The 24,203-nt window shown below is 38.6% G+C and overlaps 1 protein-coding gene across 4 annotated transcripts in view; it reads right to left on the bottom strand.

Annotated features, from left to right (window-relative positions):
- Positions 1 to 24,203, bottom strand: part of BICD1 (BICD cargo adaptor 1) — a 167,638-nt gene that overhangs the window by 36,682 nt on the left and 106,753 nt on the right. For all 4 annotated transcript variants that reach the window (XM_034063248.1, XM_034063251.1, XM_034063249.1 and 1 more), the window contains exons 3-4: positions 6,547 to 6,699; positions 2,612 to 3,049 (exon numbers count right to left, since the gene is read on the bottom strand). In XM_034063248.1, the coding sequence (XP_033919139.1) occupies positions 2,612 to 3,049; positions 6,547 to 6,699 (591 nt within the window). The remainder of the gene's footprint in view (positions 1 to 2,611; positions 3,050 to 6,546; positions 6,700 to 24,203) is intronic.

Genomic DNA, 24,203 nt, shown 5'->3' on the forward strand with positions numbered 1-24,203 from the left:
AACTTATAAACATATGTTCCTACTTCCAAAGGGAAAAAGACCAAAAACAAAGCTCCAATGCAGTCCTAAGCACACTTTCTGCATGCTAATGAGTCTGCTGTTTCTAAGTACGTTAATTATATTTGTCATTCTAGACAACACTACATTCATTTCCACCCATAGAAAGCTTCTGGGAATTGCAGTTACTTTTCAGTCCAGTTGGGGGGGTATTTTTGACATTGAAATTAATAGCTGCAGCAAGGATCTTTAGCATCTTAAAATTTAAATAAAATCAACTCATTTTCTGATGCATCCTTCCCTTCAAATATTTCAGTGTGAAGATATTTCCTTCTCAATTTGCTCTACAGTTTGCAACTTTGGGAACCAGTTTTAAAATTGCTCTTTTTTTTAATACCTTCAGAATACAAGCGAATAATTCCTAGTAGGCATTAGGATAAACTAATAGGAAAATTCAGCTCAAGAACCCTGAATCTCTGATGTTCCCAAAAAAGGGTCTGTTCCTACAGCAACTCTGTCATAGTACAGCCTCTCCAGAGAAACCAAGAAGAACATGCAGCAAATATTGGGATATGCCTGAATGAACACTACATGGCAAAGACACTGTAGAGGGGAAAAAAATCCAATTTTGCTGAAGAATTATCTTTTGTCAGCTTGAACCTGCTTAAATCTCCCACCTATTATGAGGAAAAATTTTGAAGGAATTTTTCACATTTCATTTGTGTGAACAAAGTGAGCTGATGCAACTCAATAGAGAAGTTGATCACTTTATAAAAAGCACACATCAGCATTTTGCAGTATGCCTTTTCAGTATCTAAAGAAATCAAGTTTCCAGCTAAGTCTAATCTTTTTTTCTAAACCATAAACCTTTCAACCTTTAAACCACCAAGCAATGGAGATGACTATTGGTGTGAGGGTGCTGAAGCCCAGCACCAAAAAATGCTGTGAACAAAAAATGGTTATACTTATTTCCTACAGTCCTTCGAGAGTTCTATGTTCATGGCTTGTGAATGTCAGATGTGTCAGTCTCTTTGTTTTAGAGGTGTAAAATAAGTAAGCTTTTAAGTCAGAGATGATGAAAGAAGTTGTAATATCTTTCAAGTAGAAGTTTCTGATTCATCAAGTTAAATATTTAATTTCATCAAATCTAGATAAACATACCCCAAACGGTCTTCTTTTGTTCATTTCTAAGCAGCTTTCACTTCAAACTTCTACTGCATAAACTTCATTGTAAATTATGGTTGAAAATGCTTACACTGTATATTAAAAGGTGAACATGTCAAAGCATTTCTTCTGAAGCTGTGATTTTACTTTAACATTCTATTTCCAAATGAAATAAAAAGCTGCATATAATACATATGTGCATATGCTATATATACAAAAATGTATACATATATACATGTGCATCTTTTTCATATATCCCTATATACATAAACTACATTCTATTTACATTTTAATACTGGAAAAAATTGATAGAACTTTTCACATAAATGAAATTATATATTTTAAGCTTTCCCACTTAAATTATATCTGTCTTGCAACAAAGTTATTCATGCAAAGCACTAGATGTCATCCGTGTTTGCAATGTCACTGTTCCGATCAAAACTTCCCATGGTGAGGTTAGCAATGAAGTAAATAAACAATTTACTCTTCAGCAAAAATAGGACAGACCACATAGGGATTTATTGTTCTCTAGCAAGCACTGAAAATTGGGTTTGCTCTACTTTACTTCCAAATTACCCTTTACATTTGAAGCAGTAAAGGATTTACACTTACTGTCATTGGAAGAAATACTTTTTGGAAGCCTGAAGCTAGAACATGCTGCATGTTTACTTGATGGTGCCAAAACCTTTCAAGCTCTTGTGGCAGAGAAGATGCTAAACAGCTTGGGCAGTGGGACCCCTTCTAGGATGACATTAGCACTGGGGCCAGCAGCTTGAGATTTTGTCTCGCTTGCATCTCAGACTCTTATTCTGGTTACGCCAAGGCTGGGCTTGGATGAATAGAGAAAAATGCTCATGGAATGGTCCCCAAGGCACCCCCTGCAGCCTGTGCATCTGCTGGGACTGTCAGCATGGACAAGGGCACTCTGTGGTATCTCACATGCCACATGTTCTCTGAGTACATGGTTATTAAGAGAAGCACTCCTTTTGTTCTCTTTTGATGGTATGCCAAATCTTGTTCAAACAGAATTTAATGGCAAAAACTCCTGACTTCCAAGGGAGCATAATCAAGCCTGTGTGTTTTGGTGGGTTTTTTTTCCAGATAGCTTTGGTCATACTGAAGGGTACTTTCTTTACTTGCAATTTCAGGAATATTTCCTATTATCAAAGCAGGAAACAAGTTAACCATCTGCAACCACAGCTGCTAGGTTCCTTTCTCCTCTTTGCACTAAGCATCTGCACAATTCACAACTTACTTTTTGCAGACAGATACTCAGTTTCCTGGAGAATATTACTGGCAAAATCTGGATATAAAGAAGCACCAAAGCAGAGGTCTGAGAACAGGACATAGGTGGTCAAGAACATCACTGGAAGAAACTATTGCAAAAGCTGGTACTAGGGTTCATAGGATGTATGTCTAAACACGTCATGACATTGAATGCAGCTCTTACCTGCATGAGTTGCTGCTTCAGTTTCTGTATTTCTGATATGTTGAGCTCACTGAAGAGGTCAGAGACGGGATGCAGAGACTCTCCTTTCCTACCCGTGGCGGTTCGGTAGTCACCATTGAGTTTCATGAGAGGCCCATGGATATGTCCGTTCATTTTGTCATCATTGTTGGGCTCACCCCCATCCTCTGCAAACTTCAATCCATCTACTGATATATTAATATGGTTATTATACATACTATCATTGAGGTTGATATACTGGGCTAGTTCCTTTCTCAGATTGTTCTTTTGCTCTCTTTCATTTTTTAAAGTTTCCAGAGCTTCCTCCAGCTGATGCTCAGCAATCTCCTTCAGTCTGATGGCATCTTCTAGCTGACTGTTAAGCAACACTGTCTCCTCCTCAAAACGTTTAATCTCATGCTTTAAGCCTTCATATTCAACCTGAATTAGACAAGACAAAGAACATTCATAATACTAAAACTTGAGTCATGAAAACCTGCCATTTATTAGCCTGACTGAAATAGGTGTTAGAGAAGCTACAGTTTGAAATACCAGGCATTGCCCACAACTGCAAAGAACTGGCTCCACAGAAAATGCAAGTGGAGCTCACTCTGTTAAATACTCCATTGCTCACGTTTTCAGCATGTGAGAATCAAGAAATATTACACCTTTTACTGAGTAACTGGAGTAACAATATATTTAATGGAAAGAAGGTTGTTTAGTTGCAGATGTCCTGGTAACCATAGCTTTATTATTGATTGCCATAAGCAATGTTGGTATATCATGGTCTGTATAGATCTCAGGTTAGTATAGTCTGATTTATTAATTGCAAGCATTCTTAAGATGACTTTACATCTAAATTCTTACCAGTTGTAAAGTTACTCAGGCACAGATACTCTCAAGTATCTTGGTGTCTGAGTAGTTTTCAAAAATGTGGATGGAATGAACAGAAAAGTTAGAGGAGCCCCAGCTCTCTTCTCTGTGTCAGATAAGAATCTCTATTATTTAAGAAGCGTTTAATTTTAAAATTAAACAGCAAACTATTCATACAATCACTTTAAACTTTAAGATGCCCCAGACTGTTGGAGATTTTTAAACTACCAGAAAAATGTAATAAACAGCTCATTCAGCCACACAATGCTTGAACTGCATGTAGCAATGCCATTCTGGAGTGGTTGGCAACCTGTTGCACCGACAGCACTGCCTGAAGTGTGTCCCAGTAACTTGGCACAGTCTCACCAGGCTTGGAGGGATTGATTCCCTGCTCTTTCTCCTCAGAGGGCAGGCTCCCCATCCTACACACAGGTGTAGTATTTTATGAAGGTATTTATGGGCATTGTGAGCAGAGAACAATTTCTCTCTTCAAAGGCAGATCCTGCATTTATGCAGATCTCTCTATTACACACAACAAGAAGCAAAGCCCAGAAAAACACAGTCTAGTCTGAAACCAGTTCAGCAACATCTAGACGATGTGGCTGATTCCCACTGCAGAACACCTTTCCTTGTTGGCCCTCCTCATCTTCCTTTTCACTGCTGGGAAATCTCACACTAGTAAAAAGGAAGAGCTTTGTTTGTGAAGGTCCATGTCCATGCTTGACCAAATCTCCTGATAAAAATTAGGACACCTTGATTTTTTAATTTAATTGTGTTAGTTGTCTATTTTTAATTTCTAAATGAAAAAAAATCCCAGTACCCGTGAAAATAATTTAATAACTCCGTGAAAGAGATCAAGAAATACTGAATTTTCATGCTTCTGCAAAAAAAGACCAACACCTTTTTGCAGTTGAGTCTTTTATAATTCAAATGCATTATTATGCATCGCTATCTCCAATTTTAAGGCATTGTCTAGAATATTTTTTGACATATACAGATATTCAAGCAAACTATAATAAGGTTCTGGTGAAAACAGAAATATCCACCATTCCTATTGGAGTAGAATATTTATCAACCTGTCAAAAATCTTGCGCTCATAAACCTTTGGGAAGGTACTGGGGGTTCTTCAGTACAAAAGGAAATCCATGAGATTTTAAAATCTGCATTTAGAAACTTGATATGTTTTCTGACGGGAGGGACAGCTCCATCTGAGCAGTTATAAAAGCCAATCAAGTAGCTATGTTTATAACTTAAGGACACGAGAAAAAGAAAAAAGAAAACAAACAAACCCAAAACAACAAAAAAACCTCAACCCTTTTTCAATTTTAAATCCATATGAAGATCCAAGATATATATTATCTCTATGGTTAGCTCAGATTCTTGCTTACAAAAGCTACAAAAAAACCCCAACCCAAATAATGACAGTTTAAGATTTGTAACATATGGGCTTGTAAATTAAAATACGAAGGTATAAAATGCTCTTGAAATTTTATCTTTTAGATCAAAGTTATTTTAGGAATCGCAGGTGCATGAATACGTGATACAAAATGACTGATTTTTAAAGCCATTCAAAATATGGCAGTGCTTTTTCTCTCCACAGACTGGTAGCATTTGGTTTCATTAAGAACAAAATATTATGATGAAATGTAAACACTTGCAAACAGATTTTCTTCTGGGGGAAACTAGGATAGTCCATAAAAGGGTCTTTAATTTCCTGATAGTGTGAAAATGCTTCCTATGAGGTTGGTGAAGAAAAAATCCATGCCTCAAAGGAGGTTATTTGCTGGCTTGATAAATAACTCTGACACAAAGATGATCTGCTATAAATTCAGTTTCAGGAGTGTGAAAGTCTAGGTGTATTCATAAATAAGGAAACGATGTACTGAATTCTATTGCTTGCTTATTCTCTGGGGCACAGCTTTGTTTTAAATATTTCAATTTGTGCTAGAGGGATGAAATAGCAGTAAAAGAAGACTTAAACAGTACTGCATATTCCTTCAGAAATAAGGCAGCTTTGCTACCAAGCTGCCATCAGAAACTGTGACATTCTTGGTTATTTGATAAAAGCCCTGAACTAAGGCAGTAGGTTAGGACATAAACCAGGGGCTACAATGCATTGCTGTCACCCTCTGCTCGGGGTTAAGGAAATAGTATTATGCAATGAAATGTTATGCTGGGCTGGACAGTGTCTAAAAGGCAGAAAGTGTTACATTATCCAGGTTGGATACTTAAATATTGATCACGGCAAATTAACTTTTCTGACATGAGAACACATTTCTTTGTTCAATTTAAAGGATAACTGTTTTCTTGATTGCTTCCTTTGCAGTATATATATATATATATATACATCCAGCAGCAAAGGAAACTGGGCTTTCACATGGGGGAGAGAACAGACCCCATGACTGCTTATAGCTGGGGCTGGTTTTTACAGTGGCTCCTCTTGATGCACTCTGCACTGCAGTGAGAATTACAGCTTGTTGGTTTGCCATCAGCTGCAAACTGTTGTAATGAAGAAAACAAAAGACAAACTAGCAATATCTGACATCCCATCACCTGTGTTTGAAGCTTGTGGATTAGCAGGGCTGAGAAGAGAGCAGCACTGCTACAGGAAAACCTGAGAAACAAAGAACAAAACAAAGAAAAAAAAAGGAGAACAAGAAGATTATTTCCTCTTTTCTCCATTTCAGAAGAGGAAAGGATGTGAAGGAAACCAAGAGGAAATGAAGAGTTGAACTCTGCCACTGGGCACCGAGTTCAGCGCGCAGGGAGGAAGGCTAGGAAAAGCAGGAAGCAAAAAGATGCAATTCTATCTATTTTGTAATTCCTCTGTTGCTACAAGGTTTTGCAACAAAGTATTCCACCAGAATTTTCCTATAACTGAGGTAAGGGCCTCCCCATACACCAAAAATGGCCAACAACACTGTTTCAGAATAAGTGGTCAGCAAAAACACAACTGAACAAATACAAAGAAACTTCTATCAAAGTTCACTATGGGATCACATTATGGAAACTGGAAAAAATTATATCATTTTACAGCATACTGCCTTGAATCTTTTGATGCTTACTTGATTCTGTTTCAGTGTGGACACCAGTTTCTGTAAAGTGATGTTTTCTTCCTCAAGCTCAGTGTAGTCCTGTAGGAGTCTTGCCTCTCGAAACTTGTACTCTCGAATTTCATCTTTCATACGTATCCTCTGTAGTTCTACCATTTCATTATTCTAGGGAGAGAAAATGCAAGTACATTACCATCCATGCACAGTCACGTTAATGATGAACACTGCCTTTACAAAAGGCCAAACAAAGAATTAATTCTCAAATAGAAATGATTTAACAGTGCAAGTCAATACAGCATCACCTTTTAATCTGAGTCCAAGCAGTAATTTCAGGTGTGTGCTGGCAACGCAAAAATGAGAAAATCTGATAAGGAAGCTTGCTTAAATCAATTTCAATATTAGATGCTTATTGAAATGTAAAACCTTCAAGGCAAGGCTTTATCATCTCTCTTACTATCTTACGATATGGTTAGATTTGAATAACATTACTGCCTGTTTTCCTCTTAAGGGTGCTTTCTACATTCATAAAGAAAACCAATGAGTAATGGCAACTGTTCTGTAATGACATCTGTAACTGAGCAATGTGCACTTATTTGTATCTCCAGGCATTAGAGGAGCACAAAAGCAGGTGAGGGGGATCTGCAAGGCAGACAGATGGTAGTAAAGCACTTATCAAATACCTGACAAATTCATTGCTGTGCTGAGCAGGATTACACCCTCAAGTCTGGGAACACATAAGGTCCCACTTTATTTTTCCCATTAGCACATACAGGTCCCAGACAGCCTTCTGAGAGAGATCATGAGGGATCGGTTTCACCAAAAAATACTTCCATCAGATTGCAGTTCTGAATTTGACATCAAGGGTCAAGCTATACTGGTAAGACTCTGCTGGCATAACCCTGATGTAAAATGCACCACAGGAAGACCGAGTTAACACACAGCTGGATGAGAATGGTGACCAAGATGGTTCCCTTTTTATTTTGAAGAGAATCTGCATTTGCCTGTTTAGTAGAAATAGGCATGATTGATCATCCTCTTCTTGCCTGTGGGAGGAACCTCAGCATCGCCACAGCAGCTGGTGGAAGGCAGCATTACTGCAACCTTAATGATGGGGCAGAGCCTCCTCGTTGCTGGGGTATCGGAAAGAGCATGCCTGGGAAGCAGTAATGAGCTTCTGTAAAAGAGTCCAGTCTGGAGGAAGGGCAACCACTGGCCTGATAGCTACCTGACAGAAGTCAAGTGTTTAAGAAATCATTACAGCAAAAACTGTAATCAGGAAGCCCTACCTAGATCAATCTGTACAACTCACTCTCTGATACATAATGGATAAAACCAACATTTTGAATTGAGGATAAACAGAACTTTGCTTAGCACCTAGGTTAAATAAACCCTTGCAAAATAATGTTGCAAAGCATGAAAAAAAAACCCAACAGGTTGATGAAAGAGTTACAAAAACACTTTTTAAAATTAAGCTTTTTTGAAGAAAAATAAACACCATCCCCCTCCTCCTGACTCCTAATTAAGAAGAAATAAACTACTTCATTTCTTAAGTGAAAGAAACTGAAAAGATCCCTAGTGGCAGAAGAGTCACAAAGCACTAGATAAAAGTAACTGCAAATATTCCTCATCCATCACTGCCTAATAAACCTCTGAGTGTATTGTAAGAATGGCAGATGATTGCACAAAGTAAAGGCATTTTATACCTCAGGCTGCCTTTACATGTTTTGTTTCTATCAGCATGCTCTCAGCTATGGTGGTTATTTACACCTGCTAAGTGTGGGCACACGTGCAAGTCTGTGTCAGTACCTGGACAACACCAAATGCATGACTCTTCTATGTCAAGTATAATTAACCTGATCTGTAACTCTCACTATGTTTGGAGAATGATCACCCAAGGAATGTGTAGCAATCATCTGCCATCCATCCAACACTGGGAGGAGCCCAGGGAGCATGAGACTGTGGAGTTCTGCCCACTTAGCTCTCAGTATGGCAGCAGGAAGTGTTTCAAGCACCTCACTGGGGTAAGCTCACTACTGTCATGCAAAACAGGCAGCTGATGGTCAATTCATGATTGGAACTAGACCTGACATCAACACTGCTTATTGAAAGGAAGGCATCTCCAAAAGGGAGAAATAAGAAAGATGGCCAGAGGTGGAGGACCTGAACAAATAGTTTTCACAGAATCCTGATATATAATTTTCCTAATAGAGTACAAGGCATGCTACTTTGAAAAAGCCTTGACAATTAACTCTGTAAGGTCAGAGTACTCCTTTGTCATTCTTAGTATTGCAAGCAGCAACAGAAAACATGAGCTATCACCATTTGTTTATGAAGAGAGAAACAGCATTCCCTCACCCCTTGTAACTGCTGCTTCTATACATAATCTTGAAGGTATTAACAGGAACACTTCTAATGCTCCTCCTCTTCTTACACACAGAGAAACTATTTCTGCAGAGCAAACTTTATTTGTCATTACTCATGGCATTTGATCAAGAGATAAATAGAATGAAAAGGGAAGCAGAAGCCAGATAGGTTCTGTCTGCCATGCCTACCGCAGCACTGCTGCTCTGCTTTGGGCTGAGTCCTCTGCCAAAAGCAGTCCCACTGCTCTGCCACAGGGGCAGAACGAACTCAGCACATTACAGAATACAGTATCACCTTTTCAAAGTAATGTAAAATGTGCACCTTGTCACTGAAAATACCCAAGCATTATTCTCCATGTCCCCTGAACCTTCCTCCTATTTGTGAGCATCTGCATAATGTTGCCAAATGTCCAGCTGCTAAGTGTCCCGCTGCTATCACTGCTTCCTTTGAAAAGTGGTTCTTCCATGTTACAGGGTGTGAAATACGAATTCACTCCTCTAAACAAGATAACAAGGTTTTACTGAGGGACAAAGTCAATAAAGCAAAACCAAACAGCGCTGGATGTATAACCATAGCCAGAGGTGCAAGTGATCAGTATTTGTTACAGGTTTATATACTTTCACTATTGCATTAGTCACATACATATTCATAATTCCTGCATGTAGGCAGGGAACATTATAACTAAGTCCAGGAACTTATTATCGTAAGTCTCCTCCTCTTGGCATCTGCTCACTGCTTTCCAGTGATTGTGGGCAGAGGTCTTCAAGATGAAGTAAGCAGTCTTCCTCACAGTGTACTTTTCACCTTTGGCACAGCTGGACGCCCCAGTAATCACACAACTCGCTAAAACCAGCCATACCTGTAATTATTCTGATAACTATCAAAGATTTAAAACAGTGTGACCTTCCTGCAAAATTTATAGCAGGATGGGCAGACAAGTTGTATCCCAAGCTAGCAGATGTTTGGGAGGCTCTGTCTCTAAACTAACTGATAAGTAGAAAGATGGTGTGAAATAATTCATTCATGTTTAGTGGGGTCACTAAATCTTGTTATCTCACCACAGACAACACAAACATTGTTCTTTAAAGCTAAAGATACTTTAGAAGACCAGTGTGAAACAATTAACTCATGTTTAGCAGGCCGCTACATTCCACAGACTTACAACATAAATATTGTTCTCTTTCTACAACCTAAGTTAAGCTAAAAAGTACTTTAACTCTATATGTTCCAGGCACTAGCTTTTCTTATATCAAGCACACACACCCCCCCTATTTCTTTACCTTTACAGATTCTTCTACTATGTAACTCCGTTTTGCCCAAGAGTTCTGACCCTTTTTTTTAACTTGTCTAAGCTTGTGTCTTTATTGAGCTTTGTTTTTGTTACTGTAAACTTGTATAGTTATATCCACATAACCACACGTATGACTTGCGAAAGCCAATACATTTATGTGTTTATCACACAGGGCAAAAACCTAATGTTATTGAGGCTTATGAGAGTAGCCACAGGACATGGTTGGAGGACTACTCTGTTTTCCTTTATATAAGATCCCTAGGCATTTTGTGGAAATGAACTAGTCTTGTATCTATTAAACACAAGGCAAAAGGAGTCTGTTAGCAGGGCAGTTATCTATATGAGCCACTAGAGGACAATGTAACATAAATTACTAGTAAAATAATTCGTAATTAACTGGTAATCAAGCACCGAACATTAAACTTGCAGGATAGAGCAGATGAGTCAGATGCTTTTACAAGGGCACTGCCGCAGGACATTTTATATTTCCAGAAAGGATTCCCCTATGAACTACTAGATCTGTAAAAACCAAATTAATCCAAGAGGTGGAGCTAATGATACATGAGCAATGTCTTAATGGCTGTAAATTATTTCCGTCCCAGTCACCAGCTGAAACATGGTGCAGTGGTTTTGATGGATCAGTGCCAAAGAAGGAAAAGGCTTTTCTGTGAAACTATAGAAAACAACAGAGTCCTTGTCAGCACTGCATCTCATTATATGTGAGCACTAATTATGGAAGACCTCAGTTACATAGCGCATCTAATGAACCTACACATAAAAGAACAGACCATAAGAAATGAAAAACAGGAGGCTCAGTTGACGTAAAGTCTGTTCAGGTCACCTATCCACTAGTACTTAAATATATTTTCAGACTTATTCTATATGAAAAGTGAAAGACATCTCCAGGTTTTACAGGAGCATGGAACATATCTGTAGAGTACAACCACAATAAGTCGGAGCATCAGTGGAATATAAATATTAAATAATTAACGTTTGTACTTCTTACCAAAATTAAATGCAATATATATGAATATATTATTTTTATACAGTATAGACTTTTAAAATGCTGTATTCCATATGCTATATGCAGAGCACATTGCATAAATTGTGTGTGCAGATATATTGGAATACACTTAATTGACTGGAATATCAAGTAATTGCAAGTAAGAAGGTACTTTAAAATGAAAGAATGGAAATGTCTAATGTTGAAAACTATATGAATGAACTATGAAAAATCATATGATTCTCCCCAGGCTAATTTTTTGTATTAACACCTCCAGTGCTGCCCAAGGAAGCCACTTCCTACACTCTTGTGTGATATCAGGTCATTTAAGGAAAGAAAAGGGACAGTAACCTGAAGCTGGGTGTTCTCATCTCCAAGGTGAGAAGTGAGCTCTGATGGCTTTTGATTTCCTGAAGTGTGGACCCATTTCTGGTTTCTATCTAGTGGTTTTTATCCCAAACAAAACTGAGGAACTAGTATTTGTGCTTTTCCCTCATATTTTTTCTTTAATGCAAATTTTCTTTAAAAGATTTTAGGTCCTTACATCAGTAAAACATATTAATTGTCACACTGTAAAACAACCTCATAATCAAAAGTTAATTATATGCCCCAAACTACCCTGACTAAATCACTACTTACCTGTTGGAATATGCAAGCCATAGAATGATGCTGCATGTAACTTTCTAATTTTCATAACTCACAAGTAAAAGGACAGTGGAAAATTTATATACTTTCAATTTAATTTCATTGTATTATACTGATGCAGTATAAAATCCCATTCAACCTGATGACAGTTTTATTGCACTAGCAGTAAATTGAATGTAATAGAAAGTTTATGCTTAGACCAATATCCATAATCTCATGTGCTCGGTGACAAGTCTCACTGTAAATGTGTGTCGTGTTCACTTTATTCTGCAGGAAAATATTTTTTATTAAAAAAAGTAATAGGCATATAAAGAAAATATAATTTAATTGGGGCTCAAATTTAATTACAAACATGCTAACTTGGCATGGGGAAGCACTAAAAGCAAACTTTGGCCAAAATCAGGTTTGGGACTTCCTTCAGGATCAGCCAGTCATGAAATTAAACCAACTTATAAATTATTTTGGTTTCTTTTTACATACATTGTATGTATTCACTTGGCAACATGCAAGTATAAATAAATCAATGAGAAATTAACAAGGAAAAAATAATCGAACCCTAAAATATCTCTGATTCATTGAGAAGATAGAGATGCACTCTTAGAAACTTTAAAGCCCAATTATATCTTCACTTTAGAAGCCTCTAATGTGAATTGTGGGTACATTTTTGTTTTCCATAAACAATGGAAAACCTCATTCTGCATCATACAGAGCATTCTCCCACCAGTATGATGCAGCAGGACATCAGGACACCACTGGAAAGGCACCCTTCCTCCTTTCTAACTGATGGAAGAATCCAAAGAGGAACACAGTACAAGGTAAAGACCCAGAAAGACACTTGCCACGCCAGGGAAGAAGCAGCCAGGGGGCATCAGCTGGTTTGGAAAAATACTTAGCTTGCCCCAGCAGGTCCTGACTTTTTAGTCTGAAAGAAAAAGGGAAGTTGAGAGAAGAGAGGGTGAAAAATGGAATAGAAGAGTGAGGACCATTTTGTTTTATTTACCATCAACTGTTTTAAGTCCCTAAAGAAGGTCCTCTAACTAGACTATTCAAGTTTCCCTGTCATATACAGGAATACTCATCTTGAACTGAAAGAATGACATTTTCCATGTTTTCAGAGATATCTAAAACTATAATGAGATTTTTGTGGATCACCTAACAAGACCTAGTCTGACCCTTGTGCAGAATTTACAGCCTGGCCTTGCTGATTCATGCTTGTAAATGCCTAGCTAAGCAGGGACAGAGCATCTCTTGCAGAACCATTTTTGCTTCCCTTTCAATACAATCCCAAAATAAATTATTTCAAAGATTTTTTTTTTTTCCTTAATGTTAGGCACCTGCATCCTTCTTTTTAATCTGAATTTACCTGATCTCATCCCTTCAAAAAGTTTCATTTAAGGTGGCATTATTAAAGTTCATGATATTATATCTGATCTAAGCAGTTCAGCTATACTGAAGAACTACTTTAAAGCATGAACACCACTTCCATTCCCCAAACCCAGAAACCACTAGCTTTTGAAATTATGTATAATTCTGACATTCCTTAGCTTCTGATCTACCGTTAAGTGTCCCCAAACCAGGAAAAAAGCAGATGTGCTATTGTGCACAAGTAATTTTTGAAAATACATCTGTAGAATAACATAAGTACCTATAATCTTTCCCTTACATGGATTTGCTTAGAAAATGACAGCACCATTAAAACCAAGGATTAAAAAAGCCATGGTTTTGTTAGCTACAGTATACTGAATAAAAGCCAGATCGAGATAATGTATGTTTCAAGTTCCTTCACCAGCAACAGCTCTTAAATAAAGCACTTACAGTACCTCTAATAATATAATCATCTACTCAATGCATTTAGTTGGAATCACTAAATCTAAAGAAGGTAAATTTCTAAAAAGGGCAATTACATGGCCCATTTATGTAGTTATCACAGCATTTGAAATCCGTAATATGAAATCTTATAAAACCTGCTACATATAAATCTCTATAAAATATCTATTTTATTGACATTGGAATACAAGTATATATAAAAAGACAGAATTAAGTAATGTTCTGATTGTTATGGTATTTAATTTTCCTGCTAACAGTCATATAATATTATAAAGACTTATTTATAAATTGATCTAACATACAAATCTCTAATCATGCATATTTATCTGAAAAATGGTTTGATTTGACTGTATTTATAGCAAGTACTGCATTAGTATTAATTAATTATATATAAATTATGCATTGATTATTTCTGATAATTAAAATATAAAATTGCTTTCTAATTAATAATAATGTGTAAGGTGCTGCATCTGGGTCAGGGCAAGCCTAAGCAAAACTATAGTTTGGGTGGAGAATGAATTGCAAACAGCCTGGAGGAAAAAGAATTTGGGGTGTTGACTGATGAGAAGCTCAACATGACCCAGCAGTGTGCACCTGCAGCCCAGAAAGCCAGCTCTGTGCTGAGCTACATCAAAAGGAACGTGGCCAGCAGGTAGAGGGAGGTGATTCTCCTCCTCTGCTTTCATGACACCCCACTATGTTCAGCTCTGGGGCCCCCAATATAAGAGGGACATGGATCTGCCTGAGCAAATGCAGAGAAGGACCATGAGATGACCAGAGGGCTGGAGCACCACTTCTATGAAGACAGGCTGAGAGCTGGGGTTGTTCAGCCTAGAGAAGAGGGAGAGGGTCCCAGGGAGACCTTATAACAGCCTTCTGATACCTAAAGCGGACCTACAAGACAGCTCAAGAGGGACTTTTTACAAAGGCATGTAGTGACAGAACAAGAGGTAATGGCTTTAAAAACTAAAAGAGGGTAGATTTAGATTAGATATTAGAAAGAAATTCTTTACTGTGAGAGTGGAGAAGCACTGGCACAGGTTGCCCGGAGAAGCTGTGGCTGCCCCATCCCTGGGAGTGTTCAAGATCAGGCTGGATGGGGCTTTGAGCCACCTGGTCTCGAAGGCAAGTGTCCCTGGCCATGGCAAGAGGGTTGGAACTGGATGATCTTCAAGGTTCCTCTAACCAAAACCATTCTATGATATTAATGATAACTAGATATAATTAATATTAGCACCCTGTAGCAAAGAATGCTGTAATATTCCTAACTAATCCATTCAATGGAAGAGAAACTTTACTGAATTAAACCGTATTAAAACAGCATCAGAGGAAACTGAGACTCTAGGGTTATATGATCCTGCCGCATATCTGCAGAATGACATCACACATTGACATACGATCATTGCAAATAGCAAAATATCAATTGACTGTAAAAAGTTTTGCCATGACAAGGACACTGTGTAGGTCATTTTGTTTAAACTTAAAATTCTCATCTGGGACTCTCCTGCAGCTCTAGAGGCATTGAACATTTCTAAGACGTGAGAGAATTTATTTCTCAATAGCACACTGATGGGGTGCAGCAGGATGCTCTGTCTGAGTGGGGGTGAAACAGCTCCAAAATGACTAGCAATTGAAGGGGATCATGCTGGTTTTGGTGTTGAAGAATGCTGAGACCACCCTGACTCAACAACCTCATAAAATTAAACCTCACAATGATGTGGAACCAGATTTTTCCTGACAGGAATCAAGAAGGATGTTAAACCAGATGTTTCCTGACAGAGAAACAAATGAATGGTAACAATATCTCATATAAAGGTAAATTATATTTCATTCAGTTAGCAAATCCATCCTGGTAATAAATGACTGACAGTCAATCACTTTGTACTACAAAAGCTTAGTCACACCTTTCAACAGCAGCGATTCCAGCACATCCTTTCTAGGAGTGTCTAGAAACTTCTCCTTTGAGTGGGGAAGCCCCTCGAGGTTACTCCTCAAAGCTGAGCAAAACAGTGTTGCTCACAGTCATTGGTATGGGTAACATCAATCTACTTAATAATTATTAAGCTAGATTTTAAACTATTGATTTAATAAATAGGAATTATTTGATAACTATAGTAAGTTATAGTGAATTTCTGTTGCATATTCCGATTAAACAATTCTGATTAAAAGTAATCTAGCCTAATAACATTATTGTTATAAATTTCAATAAAACCATTATTTTATAAACACACACATACATATATATATATAGATTAACATCCTTAATCCTGCAGGACAAAGTGGTATAAAGGATTGATTACACCTATAATCCTTCAGTTATAAACGATGGTTCAAGTCTGAGACTAAGATTAGATCCAGCCACATCTACTCTCCTCCCTGAGAAGGAGTGTAAGGAGCAATGGGGTCCTTTCTGAACCCTGTGACTCAATAGGGGAGGCCTCTCTGACACCTTTGTCCAAAGCGCATCTCTCTCCCACTCTGTCCGTGACACAGGGTAAAAGAAAAATTATGACACATCGATGCCTTGGAGCAGGTTGAAAACATCTTGCAAAAGCAGCACTCTCCACAGTCCATTCAGGGCTATACTGGCTTTCCAATTTCTCCACATACTAACGGGAAAAAAACATGTTCACTCAGGAACCAGCCACAGCCCAAAGGACAGTCCAACTGCCACTTACAGAATCATGGAGTCATTTAGTTTGGAAGGAATCTTTCAGATCTTTAAATCCAACTATAAACCTAACACTGCCAAAAACACCACCAAATCACCTCCCTAAGCACCACATCTATATGTCTTCTAAATAACTCCTGGTGCAACTTGAGGCCATTTCCTCTTGTCCTATCCCTTATTGCTTGGGAGAAGAGACCAACACCCATTTCACTACAACCTCTTTTCTGGTAGTTGTAGAGAGCAATAAGGTATCCCTGAGCCTCCTTTTCTCCATGCTAAACAACCTCAGTTCCCTCAGCTGTTCCTCAAATGACTTGTTCTCTAGACCCTTCACCAGCTTCCTCTGTGCTGTGTCGTTGCTGCCATCTGCCAGGCCCCATTGCTGCAGGAGCAAGATGGGCTCCCCCACGTGACTCCCATGCTCTGGTAAGGGTGAAGAGCATGGGGCAGAAGAATGCTGCCAGTGATGGAGAGGGCACTACTGCTTAACATCACATTTTAGCTGAAGTATTTTACCACATCCTTATTAGTCCAACTTCACTGAATAGTGCCTGAGTAACAAACACTTGAGATTGCATGCTCCGAAGTGGGCCTTTGCCCACTATACATCATTGATTATCCCATGGCTGACTGGGTACTCATATAAGGATACCAAACCCAAACTGCCCTTGCCAAATCAGGTCAGGGGAAAAAAAAAAAAAACCCACACAAAAAACCAAACAAAAAGCAACAACAAACCACTAAAAAAAACTAAACCAAACAAACAATTTTTTTTTTAAAACAAATCAAACTAAACCAAAATGAAGCAAAACAAAAATCCCACCAAAACCAGGAGTGGGGGCTCAGTCATTATGGACTGAATGCCAATTTTCTTTTTTTTTTCCCACAATTACAACCTTTCCTATGAAGATTTATGCTTCCTATCCACAGTTTAAGAAGCCAGCAGCAGTGATTCTACATGACAATGCCTCAAGGCAGGCTTTTTGATGAGGAAGCCACACAGGCCTTTTCAAGCTCATCAAGAAACCAAGAGCTGGTTTTAAAGCCTAAGAGATCGCTTGGGAGATGCATCTGCCAGTTATACATATCTCTTTGAGAGGCCATCTGTCATGTGTAAAATGCCAAATTTTCTTCTAGACCCAAAGGGGCACAGACAACCCAACAAATGAGAAGTTGTGCTAACAGGGTGTGGGTCTGGGATCAGTTTAAGTTCTGCAGTCCCACAGCTGCCGCTACCAGGTCCTGACCCTCCCACGGGCCAACAGTAGCTTTCACATCATCAGCCAGACCAGGGGCAGCAAACCATTCCAGAAAACAAGCAAATGAAAAGTTAGTTTTAATGGCATTGATACTCCCTGACACTGCTGACAGGGTGGACACTGACACTGGTGCTAGCAGGTGGCAGAGAACAGGAAAACATGCCATTTCTATTTCGGCTATGTTTGCTGTTCAGCAAGAACTATATGATCTATTCCAAGTTCCAGAGGTAGAAACCCAGCCCCATCAATGTAAACTGTAAAATTTATATAGCCTTCAGCAGGACTAAGATTTCACTTATGCACTGAAATGTTGCAGAGCAGGGAGCAGTAATGTGAATTCCTAAGAATGGAAAGGAGGAAAGAGAATAAGTAACTAAGCACCTCAATAAGAGAGGTAAGCTTGACTATTTTAGAGCCCATTATGCTTGGTTGGTATGGAAAAACATGCTCCTGTTTATTGACTGCTTGCTTTTACATTGCTTTCTGCTGTCCTAGCCAAACTTTTGATGTCAGGATGGTTTCAGAGTTCCCTGTGGTAACCTGTCTCCTAGAGAGCCAGGCAGCAACTCCATTCTCCCATGTTTCAGGCACAGAGCTAAGCTCCTTGTAAGCTTTCCATTTCCCATGGCAACTGCCTCTCCTCCTTAGAACTTAGAGCTATTTTAATTACAGCTCACTGCTAGCTCAATACTACCTTCATTATATTCCTTACACCGGTAATCAAGCCACGCTATTGAGGGATGCACGTGCCGGGCCAGGGCTGTCAGCTCAGCCTCTCCATTCTGCACTGCATTACAATACTATCCAAGCTCTGCTTTATTCAATTAGCATGCCAAGCCAATCTTTCATCTTGTAAACACCAGCTAGACATTGCAATATTGATGTGTGTGAGCCAGTGCCTTTGCCTTCTCCTGCTGTGGGAGGACTGTGCTGCCATGGTGTGTTATTGCTCAGGAAGCTGAGAGCATACTGACACAGAGACCCAGGGCTGGGCAGCAATACTAATAAATCTGATTGCTGGGACAGTGAAGCTAAATTAGTAGGGGGCTGAGTTCAAATTAATCAGACATGTAATTAATACTGATCCTCAGCTCACAAAAATTCATGAAAAACATATGAAAATGGATCTTAAAGGGCTCCCCCGGCAGGGTTTAGTCAATTCATCTTTTGCAGGATAGAAGCAACTACACCTATGTCATTCATGGTATCTGTCTAATCTCTTCTTAAACACTTCCAACAACATACCCCATCACCTTTCCCAGCAACTTGTTTCCTCACTTGACTTTTGCCTTTGTCAGAAATCTCTTTTGAATGTCTAATCTGAACATCAGTCTTTCACACAGCAAGAGGAAAAAAGTATTTCTTCTACCCAGAAAAAGCCAAACAGATAAATGCATCTGTTCCTCTCTTCAGGAGTCTTTTTTACCATCTCCATCTATCTCCCTTCTCTCCTCTACAAAGAGAAGAGCATGTGAGATGTGAGATGTGAGCTATTCCAAATAGCTCCTGCCACACAGCAAGCTCATTATATGTCCTTGAATGACATACAGCAGAACTGTAGGGAGATGGGGATGATGGCAACAGTAACTAGATGTCTGGAGAAAAAGAATAGGATACCCCAAATTCACATTCTCTATTCCTTCTTGTACCTGATTTCTCACATTGGATTGAGAGAGAAGTATATTGAAAAAAAACAAAGAAGAAACCATCAATACTTTCTAAAAAGTAGTGTGAATAAATAGCTAAAGGATACAAAGAAACTATTCACAGGTACAAATCTATTTCAAGTAGTCATCTGCTGGGACATTCTCTGTTGTGCTGCACAGAAGCTGCGAGAGCTGAGCATCAAAGGAACACTGTAAGCCCATGGTCATAACAGAGCTTCCCTCATCAAAATTGCTCTTGAACATGGTCAGCTGATATTTTAAAAGCCCTTTGTGATTCTACACCCACCATCCTCCCAACGACAACAGACTATTCCAAGTTCCCCTTGAAAAATATCAATATGCTATAAGAGGTTGCTACAAAAGGAGAAGCAAGAAAGTTGTTTGCCTGTTTTTCCACATGGACAGAGACATGGCATCTTTAAATAAGCACATCAGTGCCACAAAATTTAAATGCTATCATGTGGCCAATGCTGTCAGTATTGAGAACAGTTCCTCAGTCAGGAGAAATTTCAGTAATTAAAATCCATGTAACATTAGCCATCGGACGCAGAAATAAGCACAGCATTCTGCAGCTTATTTGACCTTGTGTGCAGAACACCCGCCCACCCCTGCTTATTCTTCTGTGGCATGAACAGAAACACCAATTCAGAAACAGGAGTTGATTCATATTAAAAAGATGAAAATGGCTTGATGACTAATGCCTTTTTTTTCCACAAAGACTTCACATTTTTAATTTAGGTAATATATTTGGGTGACTTCGGTGGCAAATACAGCTGAGGTAGATCATCTGCCTGTAAACTACACACTTTAGGACTGAAATTTACACATAATTTTTATTAATTGCAGCGCACATGCTGGTTCATGATACAAATGTCTACGTAGAAGATTTGATAAACTGCACTAAAGGGCACTTGAATTTATTGAGATGGACAGTGAAAATACCTGTACTCATAAGGTATCTCTGTAACCCTACTACTCTTGACTGTTCAGTATGAATTGGTTCCAAACCTGATTTTGGCTTTTATAATTTACCCTTTCCTTTGTTTATTTTAATACAGACTACAAATTTCACAGATTAACTTTATACACATATTGCAGTCAACGGTAGTAATTTTTACATTGACAGTTTTCTATTTTGTCTTTAAAAGACTGAGCAAACAAGATTCTTGCTGCTTGGAATGCAGAACAGAAATACAAATGTAATACGTGCCATAAGAACACAGTGCATGGGCTGACTGTTAATGCGGTAACTCTCACAGAGATTATTCAAGCATTTTGCTCATGGCAGCACAACCTTAGAATTAAATTATTGTTTTGGAAATTGAATAAACACTGAATATTATTCACTGCCTGCAATGCATCAAAACAGAAAATAAAAATGCCATCAAATGCCATATTTTCTCAGAGAGTAAACTCCCAGTGAATCTATGGGATTGAGTTTGCATATTAAAATTATGCTTAAATCTACATTTTTTTTCTATTTTCTTGTATTACCATTTAAAACCACTGCTGTTCTCCTTTCATCATTTGTTTTTACTGGACTTCCATCTAGCTCATGATGGGCATTGGTCTGAGAACAGAAGCCTTCTGCTGTAACAGATTATTGAATTATTAGCAAAATAGGGCAAAAATAACTGAACGGGGAACACCCACAAAAAAATTAAGACAGCCCTTTAGTTACCTAAAGATGATATTCACTAAAACACAGTTAAGTTTCTATAAACACTTTGTGGCACAAGGAGGACAGTATCTCATGGCAAATAACAATCTCAGTCATTGTTAAAGCATACACGAGCAAAGGGACCTGGTAGCTCTCAGAGCTGGGCTGCAAAGTCCCAAGTTCAGCAAGAGAGGGAATCAGTTTCCTTGTCGTTGCTGAAGCTGTGCTCAAGGACCTTGACAAATGAAGAACTACTCTTTTTCCAAATTTATGGAGAACCAGAAAAACATACCCATGTGAGAAGCAGAGGGGAAAATATTTGATTTCTAATACATGCTCCCTGTAGCCTTATCTATCTCAGTATCAGTGTTTCCAAATTCTGAACTCAACCTTCACTCAAGCCTTTGAGCATCTGGGTAACAGCTGGGTGAAACGGGGGTGCCAAATTGTCCCCCTGCCCAGCCCTGACAAGTGCAGCCACCCAGAGATGATGTAGGCAGCATTACAGCCTCCCCAGGTAGCCTTTGGCAGCAATGCCCCCGAAGGTGCAAGGGCACCCATGTGTAACATCTGAGTGCTAGACTAAATCTCCGATACTGATAAGCAGCTTCTGTGACAGGAAAGGACGGCAGTCCAAAGTCTTAATTGCTCCTTCTGCTTTCCAAAATCCCAGCCAGCCACTGCTGACTAATAGCTCATGCTTCCACTGGCTTTTGCCTAACTGATTTTTAATGTAAAATATAACAAAACATTAGGGAATGGCTCCAAGCTTATTACAGTGCTCTTAAATTTCCTCTGAGTTTCCAAAGTACTCAACCAGGACCTTGATGTAATATCATCGCTAATGAAATCCAGCATCAGTTTCAGCAAGTAACTATTTAAATGCAAGTTTTTCAGTTCTTACTCTGTCACATGCCTAATAGCTTGATACAGCACAACTGAATTCAGTTATAAACTGAAAAAAAGTGGAGCAGAATAATCAATCAAGTAAAATGATTGCCATCCTCAGGGAAAAAAAAACATCACACTTGAGCTAGGTCGGAATTCATACAAGCAACAGGAGTAAGACCAGATTTATGAACTTTCCTTCATTAACTGATCAATATATTCCATGTCATACGTACACAGTTGTAGATCATTCTCAGGTTTTTTATCCTTGAAATATTGCTACCAGTGTTTATAGGGAAGATGACTCAGGCTGCTAACAATTCCTTAGGCTCTTACTTATTGTACCAAAGTTGAGTTTACCCAGCACCTCTACCAGAGAATCAACTTTTCATCTTCCTGATCTTGTGTGCCTACGTACAAATATATATATGGAACAAGGGATATGCATCACACTTACACACTTGCACAACACTTTGTGCAATATAATGTAGGACATTGCCAAATACAATGGGAGAATGGGAAAAACTCTCCAAACAGAACTTCTGATGTGATCACTACTTCTGGCAGTGCATAACTCTTGTCAGAGACTCCACACTTGTTTAATAGCCTCTGATCACATGGTAGCTTCTGTGCATAAGTAATTTTTCTTCAGCTTGTACAGAGTACAATTACCTCTTGTCAAAGACTGAAACTATGAGCAGAAAAAAATTAATCCCGCATCTACATCTGTCTGTCCTTTGTCCTCATCTTGATCTACAGAGGCTCCATGTGATCAAGTGGCCAAACTACCCCAGTGTGTGAGATCAATATATGGAATTTAAGTGTTACCCATTTTAGTGTTCCCGAGTACACCAGGCATCACTATGCAGCAGTTTGGTGTTTGTTGCAGGAGTGGCATGGCTATAGCAAGCACAGGGAAGAGAGCTGAGCTGCTTTTGGAAAAGAACAACTCTATTATTAATCAGACACTAATTGTGTGTAAGGTAATAAGTAAAAATCCCTGGATTTCCATAAAGGATGGATTTCTTTCTATGTGCAATTCAAAGCCTCAAGTTTAAGTTAAAAACCCGTTTCTGGCCTCGGTCTTGAGAAAGTATGAAACATCGCTTTCCCTGTGGAAACTTTCTACCTACCATCACTAAATAGGAAGCTTTTGGAAACAGCTCCTACATAGCAACAAAAGGATAGAACATCATCCTCTGAATCCTAAATGTTTTTCACACACACTCCTGAGCCCCTCAGTGACCATGTTAGTTGTGTTTCATGAGCATCTAGGCAGAATTCAGATGTACTTCTGGGTATTAGCCTAACGTACTAGGGTATCACAACTGCTTCTCCTAATACAGACTTTTAGGTATAAAACCTAAAAGTTTTCCTCAGTCAGTCTCATTAAGGGACTGAAGTTGCTTTAGCACCATTTCGACAAGCTGCTATTTGACCCTGAGCAAGCTAGTGCTGTAATTAGAAACTGCTTTTCCCAGTAAACTACATACTTAACAGTAGTCATGCTAGTTTCCTAACACAGGACACAGATTTCAAGCTAAATGAAACATTCCTGTTCCAAACATACTTTCATTTTCTTTTTTTTCATTTCCTTGGGGAGTGTTTGGGTGACCCAGAGAAAGCCCAGCGAAGCTTTTCCAACCATTTTCCTTAAATGAAACATTGTACTAGAAGTTTTTCCTGCCCTGACTTGTTCTAAACTCAGTAATAAAAACATCCTGACATGCCTAACACTACCATTTGTGGCCCTTTTTCTCCACAGTGAAAACTGACAAAATGTTTCTTCTGCCTTGCCAACCCTTACTTCTTATTCCCTATTTCATCAACAAGAGGCATGAGTGCTCTCAACTTACAGAAAATACTAATTTCTCTCAAATATCTGCCATTTGGTTAAACAAGACATTCAAATGCAAGGTATAGTAGTTAAATTCAAAGTGGCAAGAACACAATACAAGACTGCTAATCTTGCAAGCTGCTCATTTGCCAAATTTCATCAACAAAGTGCATTAGTACCCCAGTGATGACAAACATTCTAAGCTGTTATTCACCAAAAAAAAAGAAGAAGATATACCCGAATGACAAAAATCAGAAACAGAAATTAACAGCAGCAGTCTGTGACACTGTGCTAGCTGTCTTGTGGACAGAGGAACAGACAGGTCTCTAATCCTATTTTCCCCTGAAGCTTTATGAACCTGAGGATACCTTCTGGCAATCAAAGTATTTTTTTTTCTTTGTAATGAAAATTTTCTCCAAATTTCCCTTTCATTTTAAGATGACAATCTTATATTAATTGGAAAAACCGAATACAGAAAAAAACCAACACAACTCATCATACCAAAAGTAAACCCAATTGTCAGTAAAATAGTTGTGATATGCTTGGCTCTCAGCTTG

The sequence above is a fragment of the Melopsittacus undulatus genome, chromosome 5 (genome assembly GCF_012275295.1).
Source record: "Melopsittacus undulatus isolate bMelUnd1 chromosome 5, bMelUnd1.mat.Z, whole genome shotgun sequence".
NCBI classification, from domain to species: domain Eukaryota; kingdom Metazoa; phylum Chordata; class Aves; order Psittaciformes; family Psittaculidae; genus Melopsittacus; species Melopsittacus undulatus.